Here is a 27,601-nt window from a genome sequence, read left to right on the forward strand (position 1 = left end):
TTTTTTTTTTTTTTAACGTTTATTTTTTACTTTTGAGACAGAGAGAGACAGAGCATGAGCGGGGGAGGGTCAGAGAGAGAGAGGGAGACACAGAATCCGAAACAGGCTCCAAGCTCTGAGCTGTCAGCACAGAGCCTACGCGGGGCTCGAACTCACGAGCCATGAGATCGTGACCTGAGCCGAAGTCGGACGCCCAACCGACTGAGCCACCCAGGCGCCCCCTGCTTGTCTTTTTAAGGTTGCTTAAGCAAAAGTCCTATAGAGATCACAACCCTCCCATAGTACGTACGGTATTTATTTCTATGATTTCTCCCTTACTTGCGCCCTGACGTTGTCATTAGCAAATGAGATGAAGGATTACTCAAGTGTCCGAGTCTGCTAGCCTTTCGATGCCACCCTGTCCTCAGTAGAATGCCCATGGCTAGTGAGGGCCTCCTCCCTCAGCTTCTTTGGAATGCCAGTGAACCTAGCATCACTCCGCCACCAATGGCCAAGTTCCCTGGAACCTGCTTACACCTCTCTCTTCTTTAGCATTTCTTCTCCTAAGAAGATAGTTTGAAACAGGTCTGGCGGAACATGTTTGGGCTTTGCTTTTCTTAAAACGAACAGGCTTGGGTCTTAGCAACTTTTGGGTGGGCACCTGCTGCAGCACCCCACCCCACCCCCACCCCGTGCCCCGCGGGGCCATGGTTTTGTGATGCCCAGGCTCTGCCGCCCCCTGCCGGAAACGAACAGGGCGAGAGTCGCACATCCTGCCCGCCGTGGCCCTCCTTCCAACGGGTCTTCGGGCGGTGCAGTTCCTTTTTTAAAAACAACAGGAAACCATCCTTTTTTGTGGAGGGAGTTACGGGGAGAGAAAAATCCCTATTTTCTTCTAAATATATAGAGAGGAAGAATATTTAGTAATTGTGGTATTTTCCATTGTCGGTTGGTGTTATTCCCCTTGTCCTTAATTGAGGAAATGTGTCTTGTGGAATAAAGACGACACCCCCGATATATTTCCATCTGTAAACTGTGACAGTGCTCGGACCATCTGTTCCGAGAGGCCCTGGTTGTCCAGATGAAGATTCCCTGGATTGGAGCCTCTGAGGCTGCATCTAAATCTGTGGTGCTCAAGGGCAGACACTATAAATATATGTTTTTTAATATTTATTTATGTTGGGGAGAGCGCAAGCTGGGGAGGGGCAGAGAGAGGGGGACAGAGGATCTGAAGCGGGCTGAGCGCTGACAGCAGTGACCCCGATGGGGGCTCGAACTCACCAACTGTGAGATCGTGACCTGAGCTGGTCAGACGCTCAACTGACTAAGCCACCCAGGCGCCCCTAGAAATATTTTTGTAATCACTAAAAGGAACTGTTACTTCTAAAACCTGAAAGAGTCGATGAGCGCGAAAGTGACCAGGAAGGAGCAGGACTGAAGTCCCACCCAGGGTCCTCCTGGGACTGAACACTGGTTGCTAAAGAAAGCAGTTTCTAGGGCCACGTTCACCCCGGAAGCATGCTGGCACATGAACTTGGGATATGGTGCCTCCTTTTTCCGCCTCGCTGTTATCTCTCTGTTTCCCTCCCATTTAATTCTTATCTGTGGCTGGCAGGGGTCACCTGAAGTTGGCCAAGTGGACCACAGAGCATCTGGTGCCGTGAGAGTTGGTGGGAAAGATGTGGACGGGTGGGATGAACTGGATGTAGAGGCTGTTCTACATGAGGCATATGTCGCGGACCCGCTATCCTGGGCCCTGGGTGTGGGGATACAGGAGGGTATCGGAAACCTAAGAACATACGCATAGAGTACTGTAGTCCAAGCCAGAGTAAGTGCTGGCAAAAGGCGAAGTGATAGGGTGAATCAGGGAATGTATATTTCACAGAGAAACGCTAATGTCTGCCAACAATTTTGAGGCCCTGTTAGAATTATTTTTTTACCCCTAGGCACCCAGACCTCTGTGCGGCCACAGAGCCTTAATGAAAATCGAGGAAGGTGTTTACATTTTATTTTTCTGCCCGGTAAAGGTGACGGGCCCCATTTTTCTGAGCTGTGAGAAGTCCTACTGGGAAAACAGGGCAGGCTTTTCCCTGGAGGAGAGCCTGTCAGGGTCTATTGGGGGGGTTTTGTAGTATTTTTAGGGGCCTTTGTCTCCAAGTGTTGTCTTTTAGGATAAAAGGATCTGGCCTGAGAACAGTGGTTCTCAGACTTAGGTGTGCATCAGAATCACCCGGGGTACTTGCTTGAAACCTCCCAAACCAGAATTTCCAGGGATAGGCCAGGCCTTGCCCCTCAGGTGCTCGGATGCCTCCTCAGAGCCTGAGAACCACTAGCTTAGAGGAAGGCGAGTCAGATGTGTGTAGGGGTCGTGGGCAGCTGCTCAGAGTGAGGCAAGAGCTACCCCACCAAAACTTCCTTCCCAACAGCCCCTCACCGGCACCCAACGTCTGTACTGGTGCTGAGCTACGGGTTCCGTCCCTTTACGTACCCAACGTCCACCCCGTGGCCTGTTTCCACTCGGTCGAGAGCATGGCCATCGGGAGGAAACCCTACGCCTGGAAAGCCTCATTTGAAAAGAGAAGGGTCTCCCTGCACTGGAAAGGGGGGCCCAGCGGAAGGAGCCGGGCACAGGGCGGGGGGGCACCTGGGACAGGAGGTACACACGAGGGCGGAAGGGCTTTCCAATTCCCTTTAGGAGGGCTGGAGAGAGTACGCAGAAGTGGGTCTGGAGGAGACTTGAGTCGAACGAAGGTAGAGCTGGCGATTCTTCGGAGGGGATGATACCTACGATCAGCAATACAGAGGGAGCAAAGAAACCCACGTCTGTACAAGAGGGAGGCTTCGTTATGAGCGCGAAAGGGAGCCTGTTTGGTGGAACGGGGACCAAAAAGATTACCCCCAAATTGTCCTAAATGGCAAAGGGAGTCTGATCAGGAAGTGTCCGGGAATCCCTGTGCTAAAGAGAGGGAAAAGTACCCCTCCCCCAAAAGAACCTCAATCTCTAAATGAGAAATTTTTTAAGATCTTGTATTTTATGCTTCTGTTCAGGTGCACGCGCACGTGTGTGTGTGTGTGTGTGTGTGTGTGTGTGTGCGTGCGCGCACGTGTGTAGACGGGAACATAATCTTCACATGGATCCTCAAGATCCTGCCTCCCTTACTCGGGCTCCCGGGTGGCTTGGTCGGTTAAGCGCCCGACTCTTTGATTCAGGCTCAGGTCACGATCTCACGGTCCATGAGTTCGAGCCCCGCCATCTGTACCGGTCAGCACAGAGCCTGCTCAGGATTCTCTGTCTCCGTCTCTCTCTGCCCCTCCTCTGCTCTCTCTCTCCCGTGCACGCCAAACAATAAGTAAATAAACATTAGAAGGAGGCTTGGCATCAAGTCAGGGCTCGCACGAAAGATGAGCGATTTCGGCTCGGTCGGCTTCTTTCCGAGGAACGGCCCTGTGGACTGATGGGTCTGTGTGCTTACAGAGGCTGCTGGTGTGCCTGGAGGAGGCCATCTACATCCACAACATCAAAGACATGAAGCTCTTGAAGACCATCCTGGATATTCCTGCCAACCCAGCAGGTGAGTCCCAGAATCGGGGAGGGGCCCCCCCACAAACCCCATGTCCCGCGGCTCCTTTCACGGGCTGGATTCCCTCCTCAGTTGAAAACCCGAAGCAGCATTTGTGGGGTCTGAGTCCTGGTGGTGTTCACCTCGGCGCTTTGCGTTCGTGGGGCCAGGTTCCAACCATATCGGGCCCCACGTCCTCCAGCACAGTGGCGTGGCCACCACGGCAGCCTGCGAGAAACCCCTTCCGTCTGGGACCCACTCTCAGCGAACGTGTCAAGGCATTTAAAGCAGACGGGTAGGAGGCTTCATGCATCTGATGCTAAAAGGTGTTTACCCCTAATTATTTTCTGTGGTTGTTCAGGGCAGAGCAGGTGTAATGCTCAGAAGCAGGTCTTGACTTGGTGTGTCTGCACGAGTAGGAGAGAGGCTGTGAGGAATGCGTTTTATGAGGTTACGGTGAAATCTCTCTACTCGGGCGATGCGCTAAGATACTGGTTTTGAACTAAACTCTTCAGATATAATACCGTTTGGTAAGTTCCTCGTGTTAAGAATGGGAACTGATTGGTCTTGGTAGATTGAAAGAGCAGATGACTTCCCCAAGCTAGAAGTCAACAAGAGGGGCACCCGGGTGGCTCTGTCTGTCAAGCGTGCAACTTGGGGCTCAGATAATAATCTCGCGGTTTGTGAGTTCGAGCCCCGCGTCGGGCTCTGTGCTGTCAGTGCAGAGCCTGCTTCGGATCCTCTGTCTCCCTCTCTCTCTGCCCCTCCCCTACTCATGCTCTCTCTCTCTCTCTCTCTCAAACATAAATAAACATTAAAAAAAAAAAAAGCAAACGAGAAGGAAGTCCTTCGTTGTGCAGGAGGGTGGAGAGTCGTCACACTAGAATAATTTGTGCGTCCCGTGATTCAGGTTAACATTTGTAAATTATATTCTAGTTTCTCAGTAAGTGACCGCTTCAGTTTACAGCAGTTTCCTAATTCTTTGACTTTCTCTGAATTTCAAGATCGGTATGGCCCAACCCAAGTCACTAGGCTCTTTGGGCCTCAGTTTGTTTGTTTGTTTGTTTTTATCTGTAACATGGGATATAGTACTGCCCATCTCGCAGGATCAGCTGAGAATTACAAGAGGTTGTGTTTGTGAAAGCCACCCGCCCACAGGCTGCCATGCGGTAAAATCTCCTATGCCTCTTCTCCGCCCCCCCTTCTCAATTATACAGATGGCCCTTTGCTGCCAACTTCAGTGCTTTAAAATCTCAGCTGTGAAAAAAGAGATTTTAAAAGATCAAAGCAGGGCGCCTGGGCGGCTCAGCTGGTTGAGCATCGACTCTTGACTGGCTCAGGTCATGATTTCAGGGTTCATGAGATCAAGCCCCACATCGGGCTCTGTGCTGTCAGCACAGAGCCCCCTTGGGAATTCTGTCTCCCTTTCTCTCTGCCCCTCCCCCACTTGCTCTCTATCTCTCAAAATACATAAAAATGAACCTTAAAAAAAATAAGTGATCAGGGGTGCCTGGGTGGCTCAGTCGGTTGAGCGTCCGACTTCGGCTCAGGTCGTGATCTCGCAGCACATGAGTTCGAGCCCTGCGTTGGGCTTTGTGATGACAGCTCAGATGGAGCCTGGAGCCTGGTTTGGATTCTATCTCCCTCTCCCCACTGCCCTCTCCCCCCCCCCTGCCCCGCCCCGCTCACACTCTGTTCTGTCTCTCAAAACTGAATAAGCATTAAAAATTTTTTTAAATTTTTTATTTACTTTTTTTTACATTTACTGATTTTTGAGAGACAGAGTGAGACAAAGTGAGAGTGGGGGAGGGGCAGAGAGCGAGGGAGACACAGGATCGGAAGCAGGCTCCAGGCTTCTGAGCTGTCAGCACAGAGCCCGACGCGGGCCTCGAACCCACACACCGTGAGATCATGACCTGAGCTGAAGCTGGATGCTCAACCGCCTGAGCCCCCCAGGTGCCCCAGAAAAAAAAAATTTTTTTAAATAAATAAGTGATCAAAGCCATTTTGGCCGCTCTAAATTTCTGTGAGATGATGACTTTAAGTGAAGGAGCTACGGGCCATCAGTGTTTTGTTCTAGGAACGTGAGGCTGAGCTGCTTTGGAAAACGTACGTGTTGCAGAGGCACCGTGCACCTGCTGCCACAGTAGGTGCCGCCAGGCACAGATGCACACACCCAGCAGGGACCCCAGATCTAGCCCACCGGTCCCTGGAGACCGTGTGCTGGGTGACACAGCCCAAGACGGGCTCTGGCACCTTGCGGGGCGAGGACCCAGCACGGGACCCTGCAGTGCGGACAGTTCAAAGGAGGATGTGCTCTTCCCATAGGGCAGGGGAGGTGCTGCGGAATCTGAGCAGAACACATGGCGGGGGGGGGGGGGGGGGGGGGGGTGGACCTGAACTTGACCTTGACAGATTGGGGGCAGAGACCACCCAGGCGTCCTGGGTTCTCCATTTCTCTGGAAAGGCCGGGGGTTCGCACAGCCAGCACCCTCGCCAGTGGAGGGGCCTGTGTGTTAGCAGCGGTCAGTTTCACGTGTTTCTGCGGGGACACGCTCGGCCTGCCTGCAGGACTGGCCCCACTCCTCCCAGGAAAAGCACTTTCTCCCGATCTACTCTTAATGTTTAGCAAATGTAGCTGTTTTCCTCAGCTCAGAAAAGCCCTTGGTTGCCTCACTTTTTGCAGTTTAAACGGGGAGGAAAGAAGGTTGGAAAGGGTGGGCATTTTGTGTTTTCTGTTAGAGAGAACGGGTGTTATTTGTAAAGGAATAATTTTATCTCGAGAAAAGTTAGAAACAGTGGGAGGTGTTTTTTCTGTCCCAGATAAACGTTATGAATGGATTCAAGGGCAGAGTTAGCATTTCCTTCTGAAAGACCACGCACGGGGTGGGTCGAAAGACCAAAATATGCCTTATGACACTTTTGATGTTCTTTGGAGAGATAGCCCAAGACTTTTTTTCAAATGCTGAAATTTATAATTAGCATCTCAACTTCCACCGAGCCCCCTTTGTGCTCCAGTAAAACGGGGATGATAACATTTACTCCGCAGAGTCATTCTGGGGAAGATTAACTGAGGGCAGGGAGCGAGCGAGCGAGAGCAAAGGCACGGAGGGCTCTCCGGGTCAGGCGGGCTCACTCACTACTCCAGCCCCTGCCCGGAGGGCAGCCTGACACGGTCAAAGTTGCACTCGCAGTGACGTGCCCGGTTTCTTGCTCAAGAACAGTCAGCAGACTCTGAGCTGTCCAACCCAGGAATATAAAGTATTCAGTGACCAGGAGTCTCCTTGCTTCTCATTCCCTCATTTATTTATTCTCTAAATGAAAATATAAGACAGGAACTCCGGCTCTTGGTTTGATAACTCCTTATTGGGTACACAAAGGAGACAGAGTCCCCGGTCCAATTGGCCAGAGCGCACGGATTCTGAGTGTATTGAAAACTAGTGAGCTCCAAATAAATGACATACACAGAACTCTACCCTTGCTTCTACTCAGTATCCAGTGCAGCTGTAAATTTCCTTCCTTTTGTCTGTGTTCGTGTTGTGGCCATTCCTGTTGTGTCAAAGATTGCAGGCTGTTTCCTTTAAAGAGTTTGGCCCGTCGGGGCTCAGAGTTAATTTCCTGCTAGCACAGCGGTCTGTGTGCTGAGCAGTGAGGGTGGAGATCTCCATCCAGATTCTGCCAACTGCAGATCTTAACGACCTTCCACGAGTACTGAGGGAGCAGTCTATACCACACAGCAGTGCGTATAACAGAACAAAGTAGCGGTTTATACCCCAGCGAGTGCTCTTTCTGAGAAGGGTCACACGGATGGGGTAGATGGCTCTCCGTTTGCAGTCACCCAGAACATTTGCAAACACAGAGATTTCTGTCTATTTTTGAGAACTGGAAAACATATGCTGAGACAGTCATCAACCCAGAGGGAACCGCACTGTATAAATCACTGTTAACTTGCACTATAAATACCCAGGTGAGGATGATTTAGAATCCTAGGACTTCCTTCCAATTCCAGCCGAGGACCCTGTTGGTCCTTGCACTGATAACAGGCACTTCTTTTCCAGCCGCAGAAGAATCACAGCCCAACAATTTCAGGGAAGTTACAGCTGCCAGTGATTTATGAGAATGTGTATCCATTCTAAAATAAATCCAAAAGCCACACCAACACCTAATTCCTATATAGAAAAAAGACTAGGAGAAAATATGCTCAAATATGGAGAATAGTGCAAAGCCTCTGAGTTTCAGAATAATGAGTGATTTTTTTTTCTCGCTCTCTATTTTCTGGACTTTGCAAATATTTTTACACTATGACTTTTCTGTTATAAAATGTTATCAGAGACAAAGCTTATTTCCTTCCTCAAGAGGGCTTTATGTGACATCTGTGATGGAAACAGAAGACGGGTAGGAAGGTAATATCTAAGCCTGGAGCAAACTCTTAATGCTCTCCCTGGGGGGCTTCAGAAGAAATAAAAATGCATTCTTATAGCTGATTGGATTTGGCTGAGAACTGGACCATAGGAACTCACAGTAAGCATTTCTGGGGACCTTCATTAAGTCCGCAAAGGTTGGTGTGCAGGGTCCCTTGGCTAAATTGAAGTGCACTGGCAGAGATGTGAGCCCAGAGGCGAAGCTCTCAGATGAGTGGTTATGTGTCAGAGTATGCCCGTCCGTGGCATCATCCTTTCCCTGTTAGAATCTAGGGTCGCTTCACTCTCTATTAGACAGTACAGAAAGTTCGATGTTTGCTGAAGAAGTTGAAGCTTTTCCTCCGTTCTGGGATGTTTGCATTTTAATAACAACAACAACAACAACAACAAACTCTGAAGTTCACCTCACACTGTCAGAATGGCTTTTATCAAAAAGACAGAGATACAAAGTGCTGGCAGGGTGTGGAGAAAAGAGAACCCTCGTGCACCGTTGGGGGGAATGCAAACTGGTGCAGCCACCACGGAAAGTAGTACAGAGGCTCCTCAAAAAATTGAAAATAGAACTACCTTATGACCCAGAAATTCCACTTCTGGATATTTATGCGAAAAAAGAAAGAAAGAAAGAAAGAAAGAAAGAAAGAAAAAGAAAGAAAGAAAGAAAGAAAACATTAACCCAAAAAAGATCACCTATAGACCCGTGTTCATTGCAGCATTATTTACAATAGCCAAGACGTGGAAACAACCATGTCCATTGGGTGAATGGATAGAGAAAATGTGTGTGTGTGGGTGTGTGTGTGTGTGTGTGACAGAGAGAGAGAATATTTGCACATATATATGTATATATACATACCTATATATATGCATATGCATATATGCATATATATATGCGCAATGGAATGTTATTCAGGCATTTATTTTTTTTTAACGTTTATTTATTTTTGAGACAGAGAGAGACAGAGCATGAACGGGGGAGGGGCAGAGAGAGAGGGAGACACAGAATCAGAAGCAGGCTCCAGGCTCTGAGCCATCAGCCCAGAGCCCGACGCGGGGCTCGAACTCACGAACCGTGAGATCGTGACCTGAGCTGAAGTCGGACGCTCAACCGACTGAGCCACCCAGGTGCCCCTATTCAGGCATTTGAAAAAAGGAACTGTTGCCATTTGGGACAAAACGGATGGGCCGTGAGGGCATTATGGGGAGTGAGAGCTGGAGGCGGGTGAAATGGACAGAGGGGTGAAAAGGTACGAAGTCGCAGCTGTCAAGTAAGTAAGTCACGGGGATGTCACGTACAGCATGGTGGCCGCATCGCTGAAAGTTGGTAAAAGATCTTCAAAGCTGTCATCGCGAGAAAAACACTTTCATAACTGTGTGCAGTAGCAGCTGTTAACAAGACTGAGCACGGTGATCCTTTCACGATGCAGGACAAATAACCGACCATTGTGTGGTGCATGTAAAACTAACATAACCTCATCTATGTCAATTGCACGTCAATTAAATTAACAAAAAACAAAACAAGACACCAAAACACGAAAGGGCAACTGAAAGTATCTGTCCAAGCTCTCTGCCCAAATACCTCCCGTTCTCCCCCGCCACAAAGATGGGCCTTGATATCTTCAGGGAGAGGGTGTCAGTAAATGCAGACTTCGCGTCTTAGAATGTCAAAGCTGGGAAGATCGCTGTAGCCCCCTCAGGTCGCAAAACATGAGCAGGTGGCCTCCAAAGCCCTCCGATGACTCAGCCGGGGCCACACAGTAGATGGCAGGCCTGAGTCTTGACTGCCCGTCCTCAGCCTAGCCCTGCCAAACGGATATTCTTAAAACGCTGGCTTTTTTTTTTTTCTTAGCAGCGAGGTTGAGCCCTAATTCACATGCCGTGTGATCCACCCACTTTAAATGGTGCACCATTCGATAGCTTTTAGTATAACCACTACCACAATTTGAGAACATTTTTCCTCACCCCAGAAAGAAACCCCATACCTTTTAAGCCATCACCCCCTGGATCCCCAGCCCAGATAACCCTAATCTACTTCATGTCTGTCTAGATTTATCTATTCTGGCTGTTACACGTAAGTGGAATCGAAATACAATATGTGGTCTTTTGTGACCCGCTTCTTTCACTTACATATTAGAGCATGTATTCAGGGGCGCCTGGGTGGCTCAGTCGGTTAGGCATCCGGCTTCGGCTCAGGTCATGATCTCACGGTCCATGAGTTCAAGCCCCGCGTCGGGCTCTGTGCTGATGGCTCAGAGCCTGGAGCCTGTTTCAGATTCTGTGTCTCCCTCTCTCTCTGCCCCTCCCCTGTTCATGCTCTGTCTCTCTCTGTCTCAAAAATAAATAAACGTTAAAAAAATTTTTTAAAAAAAATAGAGCATGTATTCATTCTATTGTCTAATAGTATTCCATCATAAGGGTACTATTTACCGCTATTCATTAGCTGATAGACATTTACATTGTTTCCACCTTTTTTTTTTTTTTTTTTTTGAGGGGAGAGAGAGAGAGAGGGCAGGAGCAGGGGAGGGGCTGAGGAAGAGGGAGAGAATCTTAAGCAGGCTCTGTGCTCAGCACAGAGCCCCACACGGGGCTCGATCTCACAACTGTGAGATCATGACCTGAGCCCAAATCGAGTCAGATGCTTAACTGACTGAGCCACCCAGGCGCCCCCGTTTCCACTCTTTGACTCTTACGATGTTGCTACGAACCTTTGTATACAGGTTTTTATGTGGCTGTACGTTTTTGTTTCTCCGGGGTACATACCTAGGAGTAGAATTGGGGGCTTATAGGTTACCTCTATGTTTAACCTTTTTAAGGACTGCCAGACTGTTTTCCAAAGCCATGCCTATCTTACCTTCCCAGCAGCAGTGTAGGCGGGTTCCAATTATCTGCCTTTTTGATTATAGCCATCCTAGTGGGTGTGAGGTGATATCTCATCGTGGTTTTGATTAACACTGCCTTTATATATATACATATATATATATATACACATATATATACATATATATATGTGTATATATATATATATGTATATATATAAAATTTATTGCCAAGTTGGCTAACATACTGTGTCTACAGTGTGCTCTTGGTTTTGGGGGTAGATTCCCATGATTCTTCGCTTACATACAACACAACACCCAGTGCTCATCCCAACAAGTGCCCTCCTCAGTGCCCATCACCCATTTCCCCCTCCCCCCTCCACCCCTCAACACTGCTTTTTTTTTTTTAAACATCGTGCTCAGAAACGTCCAGCGCGTACCCACCACATTTGTAAGATCTTAACTCTTTGGTGGGGTCCTCAAGCCCTTCCCCTGTTGCCACATCCAGTCTCTCAACCATCCCTTCTGCTGAGCAGCCCTGTGGGAACCCACCGCGCAGGCCGCCCCAACCTCCCAATGCGCTTCCCTCCCTTTCCACGAGTTTCACAAGATCACAGTGCCTTCTGCCTGCCAGCTGCTCTCGGAATTGCGCTTGCGTGGCAAAGAGCCCGGAGGAGATGGGGCATTGTCGCCCGGGCAGAACTGGGGAGACATGAGAGTCCCTTCCTAAGGGTGGGGCTGAGAGTGATCGTGTACAGGCAGGGGTTGCAGGGTGCCGGGGCACACAGGTAAGGGCTCTGGGCCCCGTCACTTTCCTCCCACGGTTCTGTATGTCGAGGGCCAAGGGCACACCCCTGGCTATGTCCTCAACAAAGCCAGAGAGCAGGAGGGAGGACCTGGGTTTCGCTTCTCAACGATGGATTTTTTTTTCCTCTGCTTTTCCCCCCAGCAGATTAGGTTGGGTACATTTTAGCCTAAAGTTTTTATTATGTAATTAACCCATTTCATATGCCGACTTGTCACAAAGATGTTGCAGTTTGTATTTAAAAAGATGTCTCTCTTACCTAATCGAGAAGAGCTTATGCTGCTAATGCTTTTGGTTCTAACAATTCTTTGAATTCACTTCTGTCAACATACACTTCTACTATTAATCCAGACCATTGTTGTGAAAATCCTTTACTTAAACGCTTTTCAGATTTACACCCCCCCCCCCCCCCCCCACGCCTTGAGTCTCCTCATAAACAAAAATAACTTAGGTCGGCTCAATGGTGTCATTGGCTGTTTACCCTTCCAGAATATTGTCCGGGCATCTTCAATCCAAAATGTCCTCTTTCAGGGCACTTGGGTGACTCGGTCAGCCGGTTGGGTGTCTGGTTCTTGATTTCAGCTCAGGTCATGGTCTTGTGGTTCGTGGGGTCGAGCCCCAAGTTAGGCTCCCCATGGACAAGGCTGAGCCTGCTTGGAATTCTCTCTCTCCCTCTCTCTTTGCCCCTCCCCCACTCGCACTCTTGCCCTCTCTCTCTTTCAAAATAAACATTTAAAAGAAAGGCCCTCCTCCCTCAGATGAGCTTCCACCTCTGGGGGCCCCCATCTCTCTTCTCAAGGCAGGACGTTTGGCTTAGATAGGGGGCAGTTTCTAAATGGGTCCTTCCCCCCACCCTCCGCCTCCTGTTCTCCATCTTGACATGACTGGCCAGCTGCAGGTAATCGCCTGCAGGAAGGCTACGACATGCTGCCTTTTCATAGCAGGAAGATTTATTTCCGTGAAGAGTAACTTCTCTTACAGCCTTGGAGGGTAACGCAAGAGAAGTGGATGTGGTTTCAGAGCCCGGGGGGTGAAATGGCAAGAAGAGCATTTTCAGTGTTCTGAGTTCGTATTGCTTCCCTGGGGAGAAGACACGGCTGGTCATGAGGTCATGAGGTCTTCCCCTGTGAACTTCAAGGGCGTAAATTAGAAGGTTTAGAAGAACCACCTCAAAAGTCAACATCGGCTAGGCTATTCCTCCCCTCGCCAGTAGGTGGCACTGGAGTCGCGCGGTTTTCAGATGCCCTTTCCAGGCAGGGTTTCATCCGCGGTTCATTCTTTGCAGGTCTCTGTGCCCTCTCTATCAACCATTCCAATTCTTACGTGGCCTATCCTGGAAGCCTGACCACAGGCGAGATTGTGCTTTACGACGGACACTCCCTGGTGAGCTGGCAGGGGCGAGGTGTGGAGGGAGAAGCCATCCTGGGGGGGCGGGGGGGGGGGGGGTCTGTCCTGGCCACGGAGGTGGGGTGTGGAGGACAAGGCAGTAATATTGCCCTCGCTGCCATCAGTCAATGTGACCGTGAGGCAGCACGCCTGGCCCGGCGAGACGTCCACGGTGTGGCAGAAACTGCTCGCCAGCTGGCGGCCCACTGTCAGACTGAAAGTGTCACGCTGTGCCATGTCACAGCCGGTGACAGTGTGCAGATGTTTCACATGCCCTGTCCCCTGCTCTCCGAGGCTTCACGGAGACGATGGCTGCGGGAAGTCACCCACAGCTGCGTGCGAGGACAGCCACGGCCGCATCGCCCGTGTGGGGCATGCGGCTGGCTGTCCGTCATCCCGAGGGCGGGACAAGGGGTAGCGACAGAAGGGCTCTGGAGGCAGAATCTAGATACACTCGGAAAGGATGAACGGCTTCTCTGGAAATGGCCGGTGGGAAGGGAGAGACAGGGCGCCCAGCAAATGAGGGAGGGTGTTTGGGAAGAAAAGAGAGAGGAGAGGGATCTTCCCCAGCATCGATATCCATTTTCCCTTGTTACCAACAGAAAACTGTCTGCACGATTGCTGCCCACGAGGGGACGCTGGCCGCCATCACCTTCAATGCCTCGGGCTCCAAACTAGCGAGCGCATCTGAAAAAGTGAGTTCACTCCCTGCACCTCGTGTTCAGGGGGCTCTCAGGTCAGGGCTCCACTGGATGGCTCCCTCAGGACCAAAGATCTGAAGAGATGAGACTGGGGACAAGGACTGACTGGTCTCTGGACCCACTCGGAGTCCATATCCGAGGGGAGTCTCTGACCCACGCACGCTGCGTAGACTAATACGTTTATTAATTCAACAGACCAAAGACCTGTGCTAGGCAGGATATGAGATATGTGGCACAGAAACTGGTGGTCTTATTGAGAAACGTGTGTGCGTGTTATCCCTAGGTGCAGACAGATTCTGCATTTCATAAGCAGTGTCAACAAAATGTTGTGCTTTCAGAAGAAATTGATCTCTTCTGACTGGAATGGTCAGGGAAGGTGATCAAGTTGAATTTCAAATGCCACGAAGCACAAGGGGTTTTTGACAGGGACAGGCAATATTCTAGGAAGCCTGAGCATTTCGAGCAAACACACACAGAGCCTTGGGGTACAGGGTGGGGAGGGAAAAGGGACCCAAACGTGCCAAGAATTGCTTCTCTGGCAACGTACAAACAAAACCCCCCTATGCTCAACACTTTGTGCCTCCCCCTTAGAGACAGGTGTTCCACACCAATAAAACAAGCTCCCCTCTGAAGGGACGTCTCTGTCCGAGGCCATCAATGGTACGAAATGTCCACCTGCTTGCTTTCTCAGGGCACCGTCATCCGGGTGTTCTCTGTACCCGACGGGCGAAAGCTCTACGAGTTTCGGAGAGGAATGAAAAGGTCTGTGTTCACCGTGAAGCCCGTGTTACGGGACCCACCGGAGTCCCGCCCGCAGTGCAGGGCTGGCGGCCCGCCGGGGCAAGTGCGGAGGGTGGCTCTGTGCCCCCTTCTCCCCCGGAGGAGATATAACTGTACTTCCCCGGGTAACTGCCTTCGATGCCGTGCTGGGTGCTTCGTGCACCCGACAGCATGGCTGCTGGGTTTGCTTGTTTGTTTGTTTGTTTGTTTGTTTATTCTGAGATGTGGGAGGGGCAGAGAAAGAGGGAGAGAGAGAATCCCAAGCAGGCTCCACGCTCTCAGCACAGGGCCCGACACAGGGCTCCACCCTGTGATCCCTGAGATCATGACCTGAGCCGAAATCAAGAGTCAGACGCTTAATCGACAGAGCCACCCAGGCGCCCCCTCGGCTGCCGCTTTCACACAGGATTTCGGCCGTCAGAGCCCTTTTCCCAGGTGTGCGGGGCAGCTTGCAAAGGAGAAATGAGAGGGCGAGCAAATCACCATCCAGAAGCAGCTTGTAAAGTGAATGGGCCGGGATCCTATCGGCTGCAGCGTTTGCAGCCCGATCGGTGCCCGAACAGCCGGAAAACTAACGAGATGCCAGAAAGGGGCGGTGCCTTGTTTCTTCCCGAGACGGGGACCCTTTACCAGTCCTCCCAACGCTAGTTTCTAAGTGTGCCTGATGCAATGTCAAGGAGACGTTAGAACACCCAGACTCTCCAGGACACATTCAGTTCTCCTACCAAGCTGGTTTTTGAGCTATAAAGCGATCACCCTCATGCTCCTGGCTCAGTAGTCTGTCTATACGTCGCTGTGTTCCTAGGTACGTGACAATCAGCTCCCTAGTTTTTAGTATGGACTCGCAGTTCCTCTGCGCCTCGAGCAACACCGAGACCGTGCACATCTTCAAGCTGGAGCACCTCACCAACAGGTGAGTAACTGCCGGACGCACAACACTCGTCAGGCTGGAGAGGCCAGGCCCTGGCTCGCCTGTGCCACCGCTGTCCGCACGAGCGACTCCTTATGAGTGCCACGCGCTCGGCTTTACTTGGCCTCACGGGAGTGGTGAGTGTCTGCCGGGAGAACCTCGGTGGTGGAACTCACGAGGTCACGCCCCGCCTCTGCCCCTTCACGCGCTCCGAGACCCCGGCAGGTGATTTCCGCTTTCTGTGCTTTCGTACAAAGTACTCAGCGGTGCGTCTCGGGCTTGTTGCGAGCGTTCGGCGGGTTCCTCGACCTGAAGCGTGTGGTGTAGCGCCTGGCACACAACGGGCACCGATAAGTATTCGGCAGCAGCTATCCAAACAGTAACAGACGAACCACTGCCATCGCGCCCACTTTCAGTGCCCGTGACTGTCCCCAGCCGGGTGGTAACAGAGTGAGAAATAAACCCCCGTGCTTCTGAGCTCCAGCCCGCGCTCCCCACCAAGCTCCGGGCCTGTAGACAAGGGGCCTCTCGGCAGGTGCTCCCAGGAGCACGCGGCCAGCCCGGTCCCTGAGGCGCTGCCCGGTGCGCCGAGCACGGAGGCGGGTGTGTGCCCCCACCCGTTGTCACCTCCCGGCGACCGGTGCCCGCCCCCTCCGTCTGGCGGCCGCGCTGGGATGGCGTTGGAGGACCGCAGGGGGTGCACCGGGTCCCCTCGAGTTCTCCCTACCGCCGCGGCTCACCGGGGACCAGGGTGGCTTCAGGGCTGTAATCACACAGCGCCCGGGGCCTCCTGCCCGGAGGTTTGCTTCCCACTCAGTCTGGCCGGGGAGGCCCTGCCGCTGAGATCGCGGCGTCCTTCCGTGGGCCCGAGCCAGGCTGGAGCTTAGTTTTCCGAGTCCACACGGCGATCTCATCTCGTGCCCTCGCCTGGCCCCCTTCTTAGGAGTCCGGAGACCAGACGAACCATCACCTGCAACTTTTTTAATGTAGGGAAGCGGTCGCATTGGGAAGCTCTTAACAGCTTCGCAGTGGTCCTTCCGAAGGACAAACGAGCACTCGATGCCCTTTCAGAATTGCCAGAATAGCATGTCCCGAGCCGTTCCAGGTGGGCAGAACATTATGCTAAGGGCACAGTGCCTTCCGGCTGCGGTGAGCGCCGCTCACAGCACGGGGCTGTGCCAAGCGTTGGCCCGGTGCCCACCTCCCTCCTCCTGTGCCTTGTCCCCGCAGCCGACCCGAGGAGCCCTCCACCTGGACTGGCTACATGGGAAAGATGTTCATGGCCGCTTCCAACTACCTCCCCGCCCAGGTGTCCGACATGATGAACCAGGACAGGGCCTTTGCCACCGGGCGCTTGCACTTCTCTGGGCAGAGGAACATCTGCACCCTCTCCACGTACGTATGGCGCCACCCGCTGTCGCAGGCACCACCTTCTACGGCTCGGTTTGCCCAAAGCGCACAGGTCCCCGAACACGCGCCGGGAGAAAAAGAAGGAAGGAGGCCCCGAAGAAGGGCCGTGGCCGTCAGCCGCCGCCCTCTCTGGTTGTCACGTGTGTTCTGGGGGGGGGGGGGGGGGGCGGCCACGAGCCAGCGTGGGAACTTGAACCTTGTGGTTCTGCCGACGCTGTCTCGAAAACAGTTCCCGTTCTTCTAAGTAACTCTGTAAAAAGACTCCGGCTCCGTAGGTTCCGACGCCTGTGGGGTCGACAGATGTTTCATCCAAGGAGCTTGAAGGAGTTTGTTAAGGAAGGCGAACGTTTTTTAAAACCTCTAAAACGAGCCAGCCGATTTTGTCCTTTGTCCTTTCCGTCACGGTTAAAGGCAGAAACACGCATAAGCCAGAGGCCATGTCCCACTCAGGTCCGCTGATTTCCTCGGTGGCACCTTTTCAGAGTAATAGCAGACGCACACGTCGTTTGTCTCGTCCACACAGTTGTCTTCCAAGATGAGAAATAATCCTCGAGGTGGATCACTAGGTCATAATGCCAAGAAATAGCCAGAAACCCAGGACCTGGGGCCAGTGGGCCGGGTAAAGGGTTCCTGAAGGCAGGAGAAGGAGCCTGGGGCCATGGGGTGGGGGAGGCTGTGTCATTTGAAGCCAACCCGGTTACCTGCCTCTGTTGAGGTCACAGCACGTATTTTACTTGGCTCTTAGGATCCAGAAACTGCCAAGACTCCTGGTCGCGTCTTCCGATGGACACCTTTACATCTACAATTTGGACCCTCAGGACGGAGGAGAATGTGTCTTAATCAAGACCCACAGGTGAAGAGACTAGTTTTCAGAAAGCCTCTTTAAGAGCTGGTTGTGTAAAGCCGTCACGTGGCCAAGAACGACAAGCTTCGGTGCCCTGCTTGTCTGTCGTCCTGGCTGGTGTTCTCGGTGGCCCGCTTCTAGTGGGCACCCGCTCCTCGCTGGGCTCCACGTCAGGCACCCTCGCCACGCTGTAGGCTTCTGGAAGAGTTGCTGAGATGCGTAATGTGCACTTGAAGAAGCAGAATGACTTCATACGGCCCTTTCCTCCTCATACGTTCCCTCGTACATACTGGGAGCTCCAAAATGTGGGCCAAAGGGAATTGAAAAGTTCTCCTGACATCTGTGGCCTCTTGACAAGGCGACCTCTTCCTGCTGTGACAGGACCCCACGAGCTGCCACCGCCCCCTCCCCTTGGCCCGCGGAGCCCCCCTTTGTGAGCGAGTCTTAGCGTCCTGGCCAGAGTGTACCAGAAAGAGCAAAGGGCCAATCTTCATTCAGTCAGTACAAGCGAAAGGGGTCGTTGTGAAGTTGCATGATTGACCCCAGCAGTTCGAGGTCGCTGTTTAGGTCATGTGACCCAGCAGTGTACTCATCAGTCCTCTGTCTTTTTTTTAAAGTTTATTTATTTTGAGAGAGAGAGGGCGAGTACACGAGCCGGGGAGGAGCAGAAAGAAAGGGACAGAGAAGCCCAAGCGGGCTCCACGCTGTCAGCACAGAGCCCGATGTGGGGCTCAGACCCACGAACCGTGAGATCATGCGAAACCAAGAGTCAGACGCCTACCCGACTGAGCCCCCCAGGCGCCCCCAATAGGTCCATACTTTAAACTCAAGCGGGCAAGCCTGAGCTTCCTAGTACTTTTCCTTCTGGAAGTTTCCTGCACATGTGATGAGCTCTTTTTTCTTTTCTCCCCCTCCCCTTAATTGCTGCCATTAGCTTGCTTAGCTCAGGAACAACAGAAGAAAACAAAGAAAATGACCTCAGACCTCCATTACCTCAGTCTTATGCAGCGACCGTGGCCAGACCAAGCACGTCTTCTGCCTCTACCGTGCCAGGTGAGTGGCCGTGGGGGCCTGGCTGGGGGGGGGCGTTTCTTTTTTTTTTTTTTTTTTTTTTTTTTAAATATTCCAGTTAGGGAAACAGTTTGGCAGTTTCTCATAAAGGCAAACACATTCACCCTAAGACCCAGTTAGTTATTCACTCCTAGTTGTTTTTTTTTTTTTTAATGTTTATTTATTTTTGAGAGAGACAGAGACAGAATGTGAGTGGGTTAGGGGCAGAGAGAGAGGGAGACACAGAAGCAGAAGCAGGCTCCAGGCTCTGGGCTGTCAGCACAGAGCCCGACGCGGGGCTCGAACTCACGAACTGTGAGATCATGACCTGAGCCGAAGTCGGACGCTCAACCGACTGAGCCACCCAGGCGCCCCTGGGGGGGCCGTTTCTGACGGCAGCTCTTCTGTCTTCATGGTCACCTGTGAACAGAGCACTCTTCCCGAACCACTTCTTTCCCCCCAGGTGCGGCCCTGAGAATAGCCTTTAAACCCAGGTCCCTAAACCTGGCAGGCACGGCCCAAAATGGCTGTCTCCCTCACACGTAGAGTCGAGGCTTCGCCTCTTTGAGAATTGCAAACAGGTGGAATGTTGGAGGGGCCCGGGGTGGAAGGGTGGGCGAGGTCAGCCCATCCGGGGGCTTCGAGACCCTAAGTGGTGGGGATTCTGACTCACCGGAAGCAGTCTCTCCATTCGAAAGGCAAAGGTGGCCTCCATGGTTTCCCTGGAGGCCCTGTCCCGGGGTCAGAGCGTCACAACAGGCCGGGGGGCTTCCCTCATGTCTCATTCTCGCTTTCCAGGTTATTCTGAGGACGGCGGGGCCCTCCGAGGAGAGGTTATTCCTGAACACGAGTTTGCGACGGGACCAGTATGCCTTGACGACGAGAATGAATTTCCCCCTGTGAGCAGTAGGAATCCCTAAAAGAGCGGCCCAGTCTGTGTGCTGGGAGGGAAACCTTCCCCTCGCGCACGAGGCGAGGTCACTTTCCCGGTGGTCTAGTCCTGTAACAGCTAACCTCCTCGCTCCCGTTCAGAAAGCCACAGACGGCGTGCCGTGCCGTGTGCTTCAGACCCTGTAGACTGGCCACCAGGTGTCGGGCTGAACACGGCAGCATTAGAATAACACCGGATACTAATCCGGGGGGGGGGGGGGGGGGGGTCTCGGCAGCCTCACTACGTCCGGAGGCCTGGAACCCTTAACTTGGCTTCGTTAGCACTATCTCTGCTGCTCGCGAGGCAGGAATTCACGCCTGCATCAACTCCTGTTTTCCTGAGGCCCCTAAGGATGGGTTTGTGGAATCCTGCCACCTTTTTGCTAACGACGATGCTCTAACGGGGCTGGGCCGCTGCTCTCTGCAAGCCAGCCGGACCCTCACCCTCCTCCGGCTCGGGTGAGGCGGACCCCAGGCTCCCAGCAGCCGTGCGGAGGGTGGGAGCCCCCGGGGGAGAGCTCCCCTGCGTTTCCCTGCACCCTGCTTCAGCTGTTCCGGTAGCGAGAGCCCTCAGGGCTGGCTGGGTGCAGAGCTTGGCTTTTTCTAGCGTCCCTGTCCGGAGCGAGAGGATTCTCTCCCTGGGTGGCCGCCAGGGTCTTAGCTTCTGAGGCCTCAAGCTTCCATTGAGAGCAACGCACGGAGCGGGCTTGTGAGCTGCGGTTAGCGAATGGCACAGAGGGCGAACCTGAACTCCTTTAGAGATGGGAGCGGTGCGCGGGCCAGGACTTAAGAGAGTCAACTGAGTGACCCCCGCTGGGGCCAGAGAACAGCAGCCACTTGGGCTTTGCCTCAGAGCCCGTTAGGTCTTAGTATAGAATGTTTGCTCCTGATCCTTTCATGTCCGTGTAAGTTCCATCTGCAAAAGGATGGGGTGCAAGTCTAGCTTCTTTCTTATATAAACCTTGGGACAATCTGATAAGCCCAGTCAGCTTAAAAAAAAAAAAAAAAAAAAAAAAGACTGTTTTGGGTCCCTCTTTGCATCATTAGAGGGCTGGCTTTGTGCTTTCCCATAAAGGCTTTACAGATTGCAGCTTGAAATCTACGTTCCGGGCTTTGAATCGGCGGATTGCCAAACACATTGCCAACAAGTAGTTTATATGTTAAGCGTGGAGAGCGGTGGTTCTTAAAAATACCAATTCTAAGGATAAAAACAACTGTTGGCTTCCTGCCTCCTGATAAACCAGTGGTTTTGCCTTTGGGTTCTCATGCCCGAACTAGCCATAAAGGGAGTTCTTCTGCCCCCCCGCCTCCCCAAAGGCTGGTGGTCATTTCCCTGCAGCTGTATCTTCTAGGAACCAGAATAGATCAGATGCCGTAGGAATAGATGTGTCCCACTGTGTCCAGGTTTGGAGCATTCCCTCATTAGGTTCCATTTCAGTGGTTTTGGTGAAAGTCTGTGACTGCTCGAAAAGATTATTAGATTATTAATTAGTAATCAAAGTGAACCCTACAAGCTCTTGTACTTACAGAATTGGGGTACTGCAGATCTTGGCATGGAGGAGATGGGCCCCTGCCAAAGAAAGCCTGCATGAAATAATAGGTACACTGTGCAGATCATTTGCCTTGAGCTTTAAAAAAAAAAGAGAGAGATGCTTAAAAACGAGTGCTTAGAACCTATCAAGAGGCCTGTTCACCTAAACACTGCCAGGAAGCTGGCTATGAGCCGGCTGTCCCGTCTCCCTCTTAAGGATCAGATGAGTGAAACCTGGTTTAAATTGCATCCGGGATTTTTATTTATACTCGAGGAAGGCTTCCTGCCAGCGAGACCACTGATCACTGAATGAGGCCCCTGTTAGACCCTAGAGCTGGTGGTAGGGGTCAAGAAGCCCATCAGACCCCAGGCCTGCCCTCCAGCCTAGAGGCAGACGGGGAGGAGAGGGCCATGCTTCCGAGAGCTCCTGACATCGTAGCAGACGGCCTTCTCCACCTCACCGCACCGCACGGGGACCAGGGGCGTGAGTGCCACTGGGATGTCCTCTTGACAACGACCACCTCACGCCCTCATTGGCAACGATGTCCAACTGGAGAGGAGATCCTGGGGGACTCCCCTCTCTGCCTTTATTCTGTATCTTGTCCAGAATTCGCATCTCTACCCACGTCCCTTAAAAACTTCCAGGATTGTGAAAGGATCTTGGAGTCTCCGTTTGGTTAAAATCACTTCTCTTTCAGTTAACTAAGAACATGGGCTTGCCCAGATAATCTCGTGCGGCCCTCCCTGGGCCTTTGCCTTCGGAACACAGGTCATCTCAAGTGGGTCTTTTTTGTTTTCTAAGTATACTCGCACTTCCCTGGATATGATCGCTCTTATCTCCTTGGGACTTACTTCGCTCCATAAACAATGAAAGGAAAGAATTGATCGTTTCTGGTACCTTAGAAAGACGCTGTATTCAGGAAGATAAGCAGCTTTTGTTTCAGCAATACACCAACCTTTACAAGTCTGCATATTTTCCGACACTAGTCTGCTCTTGTGAGTAAGAGTAAGCAAATTGGGACCAAGGGTATTTACTGACTTTAGTAGTGACTTAACAGTCTGTGTTTACAAGATGAGCCTTTTAAAAAAACATGCAATACCCATATAAACATACACACACGTATTTTAGACGTAGTCAGTTTTTTTTTGAAACCGTGCCATACTCGTCTATACCGAAGTTAAGATGGGTGGATTTTCTGTGGCCGTGAGTGAGGGTCAGTCCGTGGATCCGCAGCGCCCAGCCTCCCCCTGCTGACCCCGCGTGGGCACAGATCTGTTGATAACCCAGCCTGCCTACCAGTCTCTTCCCGGAAAGAGTTAAGGCCGTTCTGTTTTGATTTTGGTAGATAATCTTGTGCCGTGGAAGTCAGAAGGGCAAAACGAAGCAGTCATGATGAGAAGCGCACCTCAGAAAGCAGGACACCCCCTGTCAGGTGGTTGTGGAGAAAACAAGGAAGGTGGAAGAATGGAGTACAGTTGTGTGCGCAGAAAGGGGGGCAGGAATCCCAGGTGCCGCCCGCTTAAGCCACGGGACGCGGTCCACTGCTCACCAAACTCTCCTCCGCCCCGGTTGCCAGCAGGCATGGGAGAGACTATGAAATCTGTTACAGCCATCGCGTCGATGCTCACTAACCACGTTGGTCTATAGCCGGAACTTTATATGAACGAGGGCATCCTTTTTAAATGTATGCCATGTAAAAATGTACGTAGAGGAAAACCTCTTTGAATTGTATTTCTTGTATATGACATATAGAGAGACTGCTTTTAGCCGGGCAAAGTATTTTTGCAGTGATTGGAATGAATCATTTATTACCTTGGAGTCCCATTTAGGACACTTATAATAAAATCATGGCAATGTGTTTTTGAGGTTTTAGACGTTCATTTCTTCCTGGTTTTAGGAGGCAGAAGGAATGCTTACAATCTTTAAAATACCATCATTTGATCTTTAAGGGGGAGCGAGAGGAGACAGGGAGTGCCACGGATTTCTCCGTGGGCTCGCCTGCTCTGAGACCCGGAAACGTCTAGCTTTGTCTAGTCTGCACCTGTGCTACTCGGGGCATTTCCCCCAGGAGCTGCCCGGAAATGGAGCGTCTCGGGCAACTACTGAGCCAGAATCTGCACTCTCGAGGGATCCCAGGTGACACGTATGCGTATTAAAGATGGAAAAGTGCTGCCCTAGATCCCAGCTGGCATGAATCTATGCTAAAACGACCAGCAAAACTGGGTGCATAGAAAGGAAAGGAAACTAAAGTGCATCCAGTGCCTGTTCCGCGTCACGTGACGTGGCAGTCATTTGCATATAGTGCCTCCTTGGTCCTCAGAATGAGCTCGAAAGCTGTGGGTTCAGTGACGGGGCCTGAACCCGGCCTGACTCCAAAGCCTGTGTGCCTTTCCCTACGGCTCGGCACAGCCGTCCCCACCCCCCTCCCAAGGCGGCATGCAGGGAGGACAGTGGGGGGGAAGTGGGTCAGGTGGTGTGACAGCGGCAGGCCTTTCGGTGGGGATCACAGCAGGGGGTCACCGAAGGATCCCGCGTGTAATCCGCCCTGGACGTCTTGTCACCAGCAATGTCCACAAGCACGTCCGCCAGGACCTGTCTGACCTCGGGCAAGACGCGCTCGTACTCAGCACCACCTTCTTCTAGAGGCTCGGCTTCCGCAACATCCTCTTCCAGGTTAAAAATGAGGGGAGGCTCGTGAAGCCGCGGGGGCCCGACCTTCCCGTCACAGGCTTTGGCTCCGCCTAGAGAGAGGGTGACAGCAAACACCCCCATCAAACCCAGCTTTGGCCCCGTGCTAGAAAGAGGAGAAGGTGATGGATTATAAATCAAGGCAAACAGAGCAGGGCTCGTATGTTCGAATGACTGTTCTCCCCGTCAAAGAAAGCGCCTTGGGGTTCCTGCTGCTCATCCCAGGGATGCTCCTGCCTTCCAGAATGATCTGGAACTTCTCCCGGACTTGCCTTCAGGGCCCGCACAGCAGCCAATCGAGTATCTCCCGTCTCCACCCTTGGCGAGTAAATTCGATTTTTTCTTTTTTTCTTTTTTTTTTTTTCCTCAAAAATTCATTTCTGGAATACCAGAGATACTCAGTTTGGTGGACTGGGCGGGAAGGCAAGGTGAGTAATTTCACTTTGGGTTGTAGTTGAGATTCTTGTTGAAATCAGAATCTGGCTGTCGAGGCAGCCTCAGGAGAGCAGGAACAAAAATGGAGAGCGGCATCCTTAGCTGTCACAACTCAGGTTCTTTTCCTTATCCATACAAAAAGTAGTTCAGGCATCTGATAGAAATCAACGTAATGCAACTGAGTCAACAAAAGGAGTCAAGGCAAAGGACGGCCATCAGAAATACAGGAACCCTCGGGGTGCCGGGGTTGGTCAGTCGGTTAAGCGTCTGACTTCGCTCAGGTCATGATCTCGCAGTTCATGAGTTCGAGCCCGGTGTCGGGCTCTGTGCTGACAGCTCAGAGCCTGGAACCTGCTTCACATTCTGTGTCACCCCGTCTCTTGGCCCCTCCCCTGCTCATACTCTCTCTCTCTCATACACAAAAATAAATAGTTAAAAATATCTTTTTTAAGAAATATAGGAATTCCTGAACACCTACTTTGCCCCCGAGCTTCTTAGCAGCCAAACCAGAAGGTGGAAGCTTATCAACTGCTCCTTCTCACTGAGGTGTGAGAGAAATTTCTCCAGTGGTTCCTCTTACAGGGAGAGAAGAATGGGCAAGTCGCACAGCCCTTCATTAATGGTTTTCCTCTCGTGGTTGACATTTGGGTTGGCCAGCGGAAAGTTGAGAGTCACTGTCTTTGCCTAGAATTTGGCTTTTCTTCATTGCCAGTCAAAGGCACGGGACATGAGGTTTGCAGTCAGTCGAGCAAGGGTTTGGATGGACTCCTTATAAAAATTAAAGATTTCCACTTCACAGAATAATGAAATAGCTTGCATAGGACCCCACGTGGGTAACAATTACAAATTCTAGGCAACAAATTTAGGGGAAAAAAACCCCAACAATTGAAGGCACCAGAAAATCACGGAGGCAGGCAGAAACAAAATAATTTGATCATTGAAAGGCAGAGGTCACCATGGGTTGGGTCTGTGTTCAAGAGTTTCATTCCCCTGGGGACACCGCCCAGTCTGTGCAGCTGGGGCCCAAGAACACTATCCTCTCTTTGGCTTGGGGCATCGGGGGAATATCAAGGTATTAGAGCTCAGGACTCCCACAACGGAAGAAAATCGATGGGTGAAATCTGGGAAGGAGGGAGCCAGAAGGGGGGGACGCCTCAAAATCTGTGAAGAAACCTCCTCCAAATCTTTCTCTAATCTAATGTAGTAGGTAGAGGTCAATACAGCTCATTTATCCAAAAGCAGCTTTAAGTAACCAGGATGCAGACTTTCCAAAGAGGAAGGGAAGGGAGGGATCAGAACATGTCACACTCTCCACCCCGGGCCCCCAGCTGTTGACATGTCTGTCGTCCTCATCCTCGTGCTAACTCTGCCGGGACTCTGGTGACTCCTCAGAAGAGGCCTCCCCTGGGCATCCTAATTCTTGTCTGATTGTGATGGTTTTAAACGGTCCGATTACTTCATAGTAACATTTAGGATTCCAGCACTGTGGTCCCAAGGGCTTTTTTGGCAGGGTCTTGACTTCTGAAATTAACTCAGCCTGGAGAAGCCATACCTCTGAGATAGTGTAATGTAAGGACTGTAATCTAGAAATTTTCCATCCGAAAGCATAACAAATATCTGACTGGTTTGCATTTTAGGTTTTGGAGAATCAAAAGAGTCTTGTGGCATTTTTAATATCCCTCAAGTTCTGAACTCGAACTTGTGTTTTTATGGCACATTTTCTTCAGGATCACGTATTTATACTCGGGGAAAATAATTTCTGTTCTTTATTATATAATGCTTTGGAACACTCTCACATTAAATAACTGAATCAAATTGAAATCCACACCAGGTCCCGGGTCTGGTTTTGTTTTGTTTATGTTTTTGTTTGTTCGTTTTTCATTCACTCGGAGAAAAATTTTAGGGTTCCTGCGGGACACGAGAAACTGTGCTCAGCACTTAAAGACAACAAAAATAAAAGATCTTACAAAGCTCTGGGTTCAGAGAGCTCAAAACTAGTAAGGGAGGGGTGCCTGGGTGGCTCAGTCAGTTAAGTGGGCGACTTCGGCTCAGGTTATGATCTCACGGTTCTTGAGTTCGAGCCCCGAGTCGGGCTCTGCGCTGACAGCTCGGAGCCCGGAGCCTGCTTCGGATTCTGTGTCTCCCTCTCTCTCTGCCCCTGCCCCACTCGTGCTCTGTCTCTCTCTCTCAAAACTGAATAAACATTCAAAAAAAATTAAAAAGAAAAAAACTAGTAGGGAAAATAAAACATGTACCCCAATGGCTGGCATATAGGGCAGAACGTGATCATTACCAAAGTTTCTCCAGATCGTACCCAGCTGAGAAGATGAGAGGGAGTTTTATGACCGAGGTACTAGGATTTGATGTGAGGCCCTAAACGCTGAAAGAGATCTTGAGAGAAGGCCAAGGAAGAAGGTGGTTGCTCCTGGAGAACCGACACCAGAAAAGTCGAGCGACCCGGTATGGAAGGAGCCTGAATTCTGTTCGCAGCCAGAAGCCCCTGGGAAGATTTTGAGAACCATCCTGACCCCGCATCACATTTCTAAAATATACATTTAAGACAGTCACCGAGCGAATCAAGAAGCAGAGAGACTTCTGTCGGTTTGCTAACTAGACCTCTAGAGTCTATTCTCTGAAACAGTCTATTGTCTAGTAAATTACACCTTAAAATATCTCCAAGCTTCCATTTAACATTCCGCCAAACTGGCATTTAAAGCCTAACAGTGGAGTGAGAGTCCTTCTTGTGAGTGTGCGGACTAGCTCTGAGCTTGCTAGAAATTCGGGCGCAGAGTACAAAGACCTCGTTTTCGTATTTGTGGGTGCAGAGGGCCTGTCCTGGGGTGGTGGGGGGGGAGGGGGCGGAGGGGGGTGCTGAGGGCTCCCTGAGGGAGGGCGGCCCACACTCATTCCTGGAGGCCTGAGGGTGGATCCAGGTGGGTGCCCCTGACTCACCGGTGACATAGAAGGCCTTGTGTTGTTCCAGGCGGACGGTCTGAAGGGCTCCATACTCTCCAGCCGCCCCACTGTTGGGGTGAAACAGCACCTGAGAGAGAGCAGCAGAGAGAGCTTCCTAACCCGTCAGCCATGCCCCCCATGCTTCCTGGAAGGCATTCCTTTCTCTGTCACGGTGGCCGGTCCATCCCACCCACCACGGCCCCAAACACTGACAGACACAGGCCTGTAGTCCACGCCGGCCAATGCTTGGGGGGGGCGGGGGGGGGGGGGAGGGCAGGAAATAGCTCCTTGGCAAGTTAATTAATCAGAATGGGCTGCAACTCTGGTCAGACTCCTAGGCCCCCGGTACCAGCTGCAGAATTCGCAGGGTCCGGTGCAAAATGAAAGAGAGAAACCTCGTTCGAA

At 51.5% G+C, this 27,601-nt stretch overlaps 2 protein-coding genes across 7 annotated transcripts in view; one reads left to right on the forward strand and one right to left on the reverse strand.

Moving 5' to 3' along the window:
- The window catches only part of WIPI1 (WD repeat domain, phosphoinositide interacting 1), a 31,754-nt gene extending 8,771 nt beyond the window's left edge, over nucleotides 1-22,983 (forward strand). For 2 of the 3 annotated variants that reach the window (XM_019466434.2, XM_019466432.2), the window contains 11 exons: nucleotides 3,455-3,551; nucleotides 12,861-12,958; nucleotides 13,564-13,656; nucleotides 14,354-14,424; nucleotides 15,248-15,355; nucleotides 16,583-16,747; nucleotides 17,508-17,615; nucleotides 18,541-18,659; nucleotides 19,455-19,555; nucleotides 19,930-20,045; nucleotides 22,464-22,983. In XM_019466434.2, the coding sequence (XP_019321979.1) occupies nucleotides 3,455-3,551; nucleotides 12,861-12,958; nucleotides 13,564-13,656; nucleotides 14,354-14,424; nucleotides 15,248-15,355; nucleotides 16,583-16,747; nucleotides 17,508-17,615; nucleotides 18,541-18,659; nucleotides 19,455-19,555; nucleotides 19,930-20,045; nucleotides 22,464-22,467 (1,080 nt within the window). In that variant the 3' untranslated portion in view covers nucleotides 22,468-22,983. The remainder of the gene's footprint in view (nucleotides 1-3,454; nucleotides 3,552-12,860; nucleotides 12,959-13,563; nucleotides 13,657-14,353; nucleotides 14,425-15,247; nucleotides 15,356-16,582; nucleotides 16,748-17,507; nucleotides 17,616-18,540; nucleotides 18,660-19,454; nucleotides 19,556-19,929; nucleotides 20,046-22,463) is intronic. The other variant, XM_019466435.2, reaches the window with a different exon arrangement.
- ARSG (arylsulfatase G) overlaps nucleotides 22,896-27,601 on the reverse strand; it is a 107,709-nt gene continuing 103,003 nt past the window's right edge. For 2 of the 4 annotated variants that reach the window (XM_019466437.2, XM_019466436.2), the window contains exons 11-12: nucleotides 27,194-27,284; nucleotides 22,896-23,859 (exon numbers count right to left, since the gene is read on the reverse strand). In XM_019466437.2, the coding sequence (XP_019321982.2) occupies nucleotides 23,585-23,859; nucleotides 27,194-27,284 (366 nt within the window). In that variant the 3' untranslated portion in view covers nucleotides 22,896-23,584. The other 2 variants (XM_019466441.2, XM_019466440.2) reach the window with 2 other exon arrangements.

This window comes from Panthera pardus, unplaced genomic scaffold (genome assembly GCF_024362965.1).
Source record: "Panthera pardus isolate Hobbes unplaced genomic scaffold, ASM2436296v1 HiC_scaffold_3, whole genome shotgun sequence".
NCBI classification, from domain to species: domain Eukaryota; kingdom Metazoa; phylum Chordata; class Mammalia; order Carnivora; family Felidae; genus Panthera; species Panthera pardus.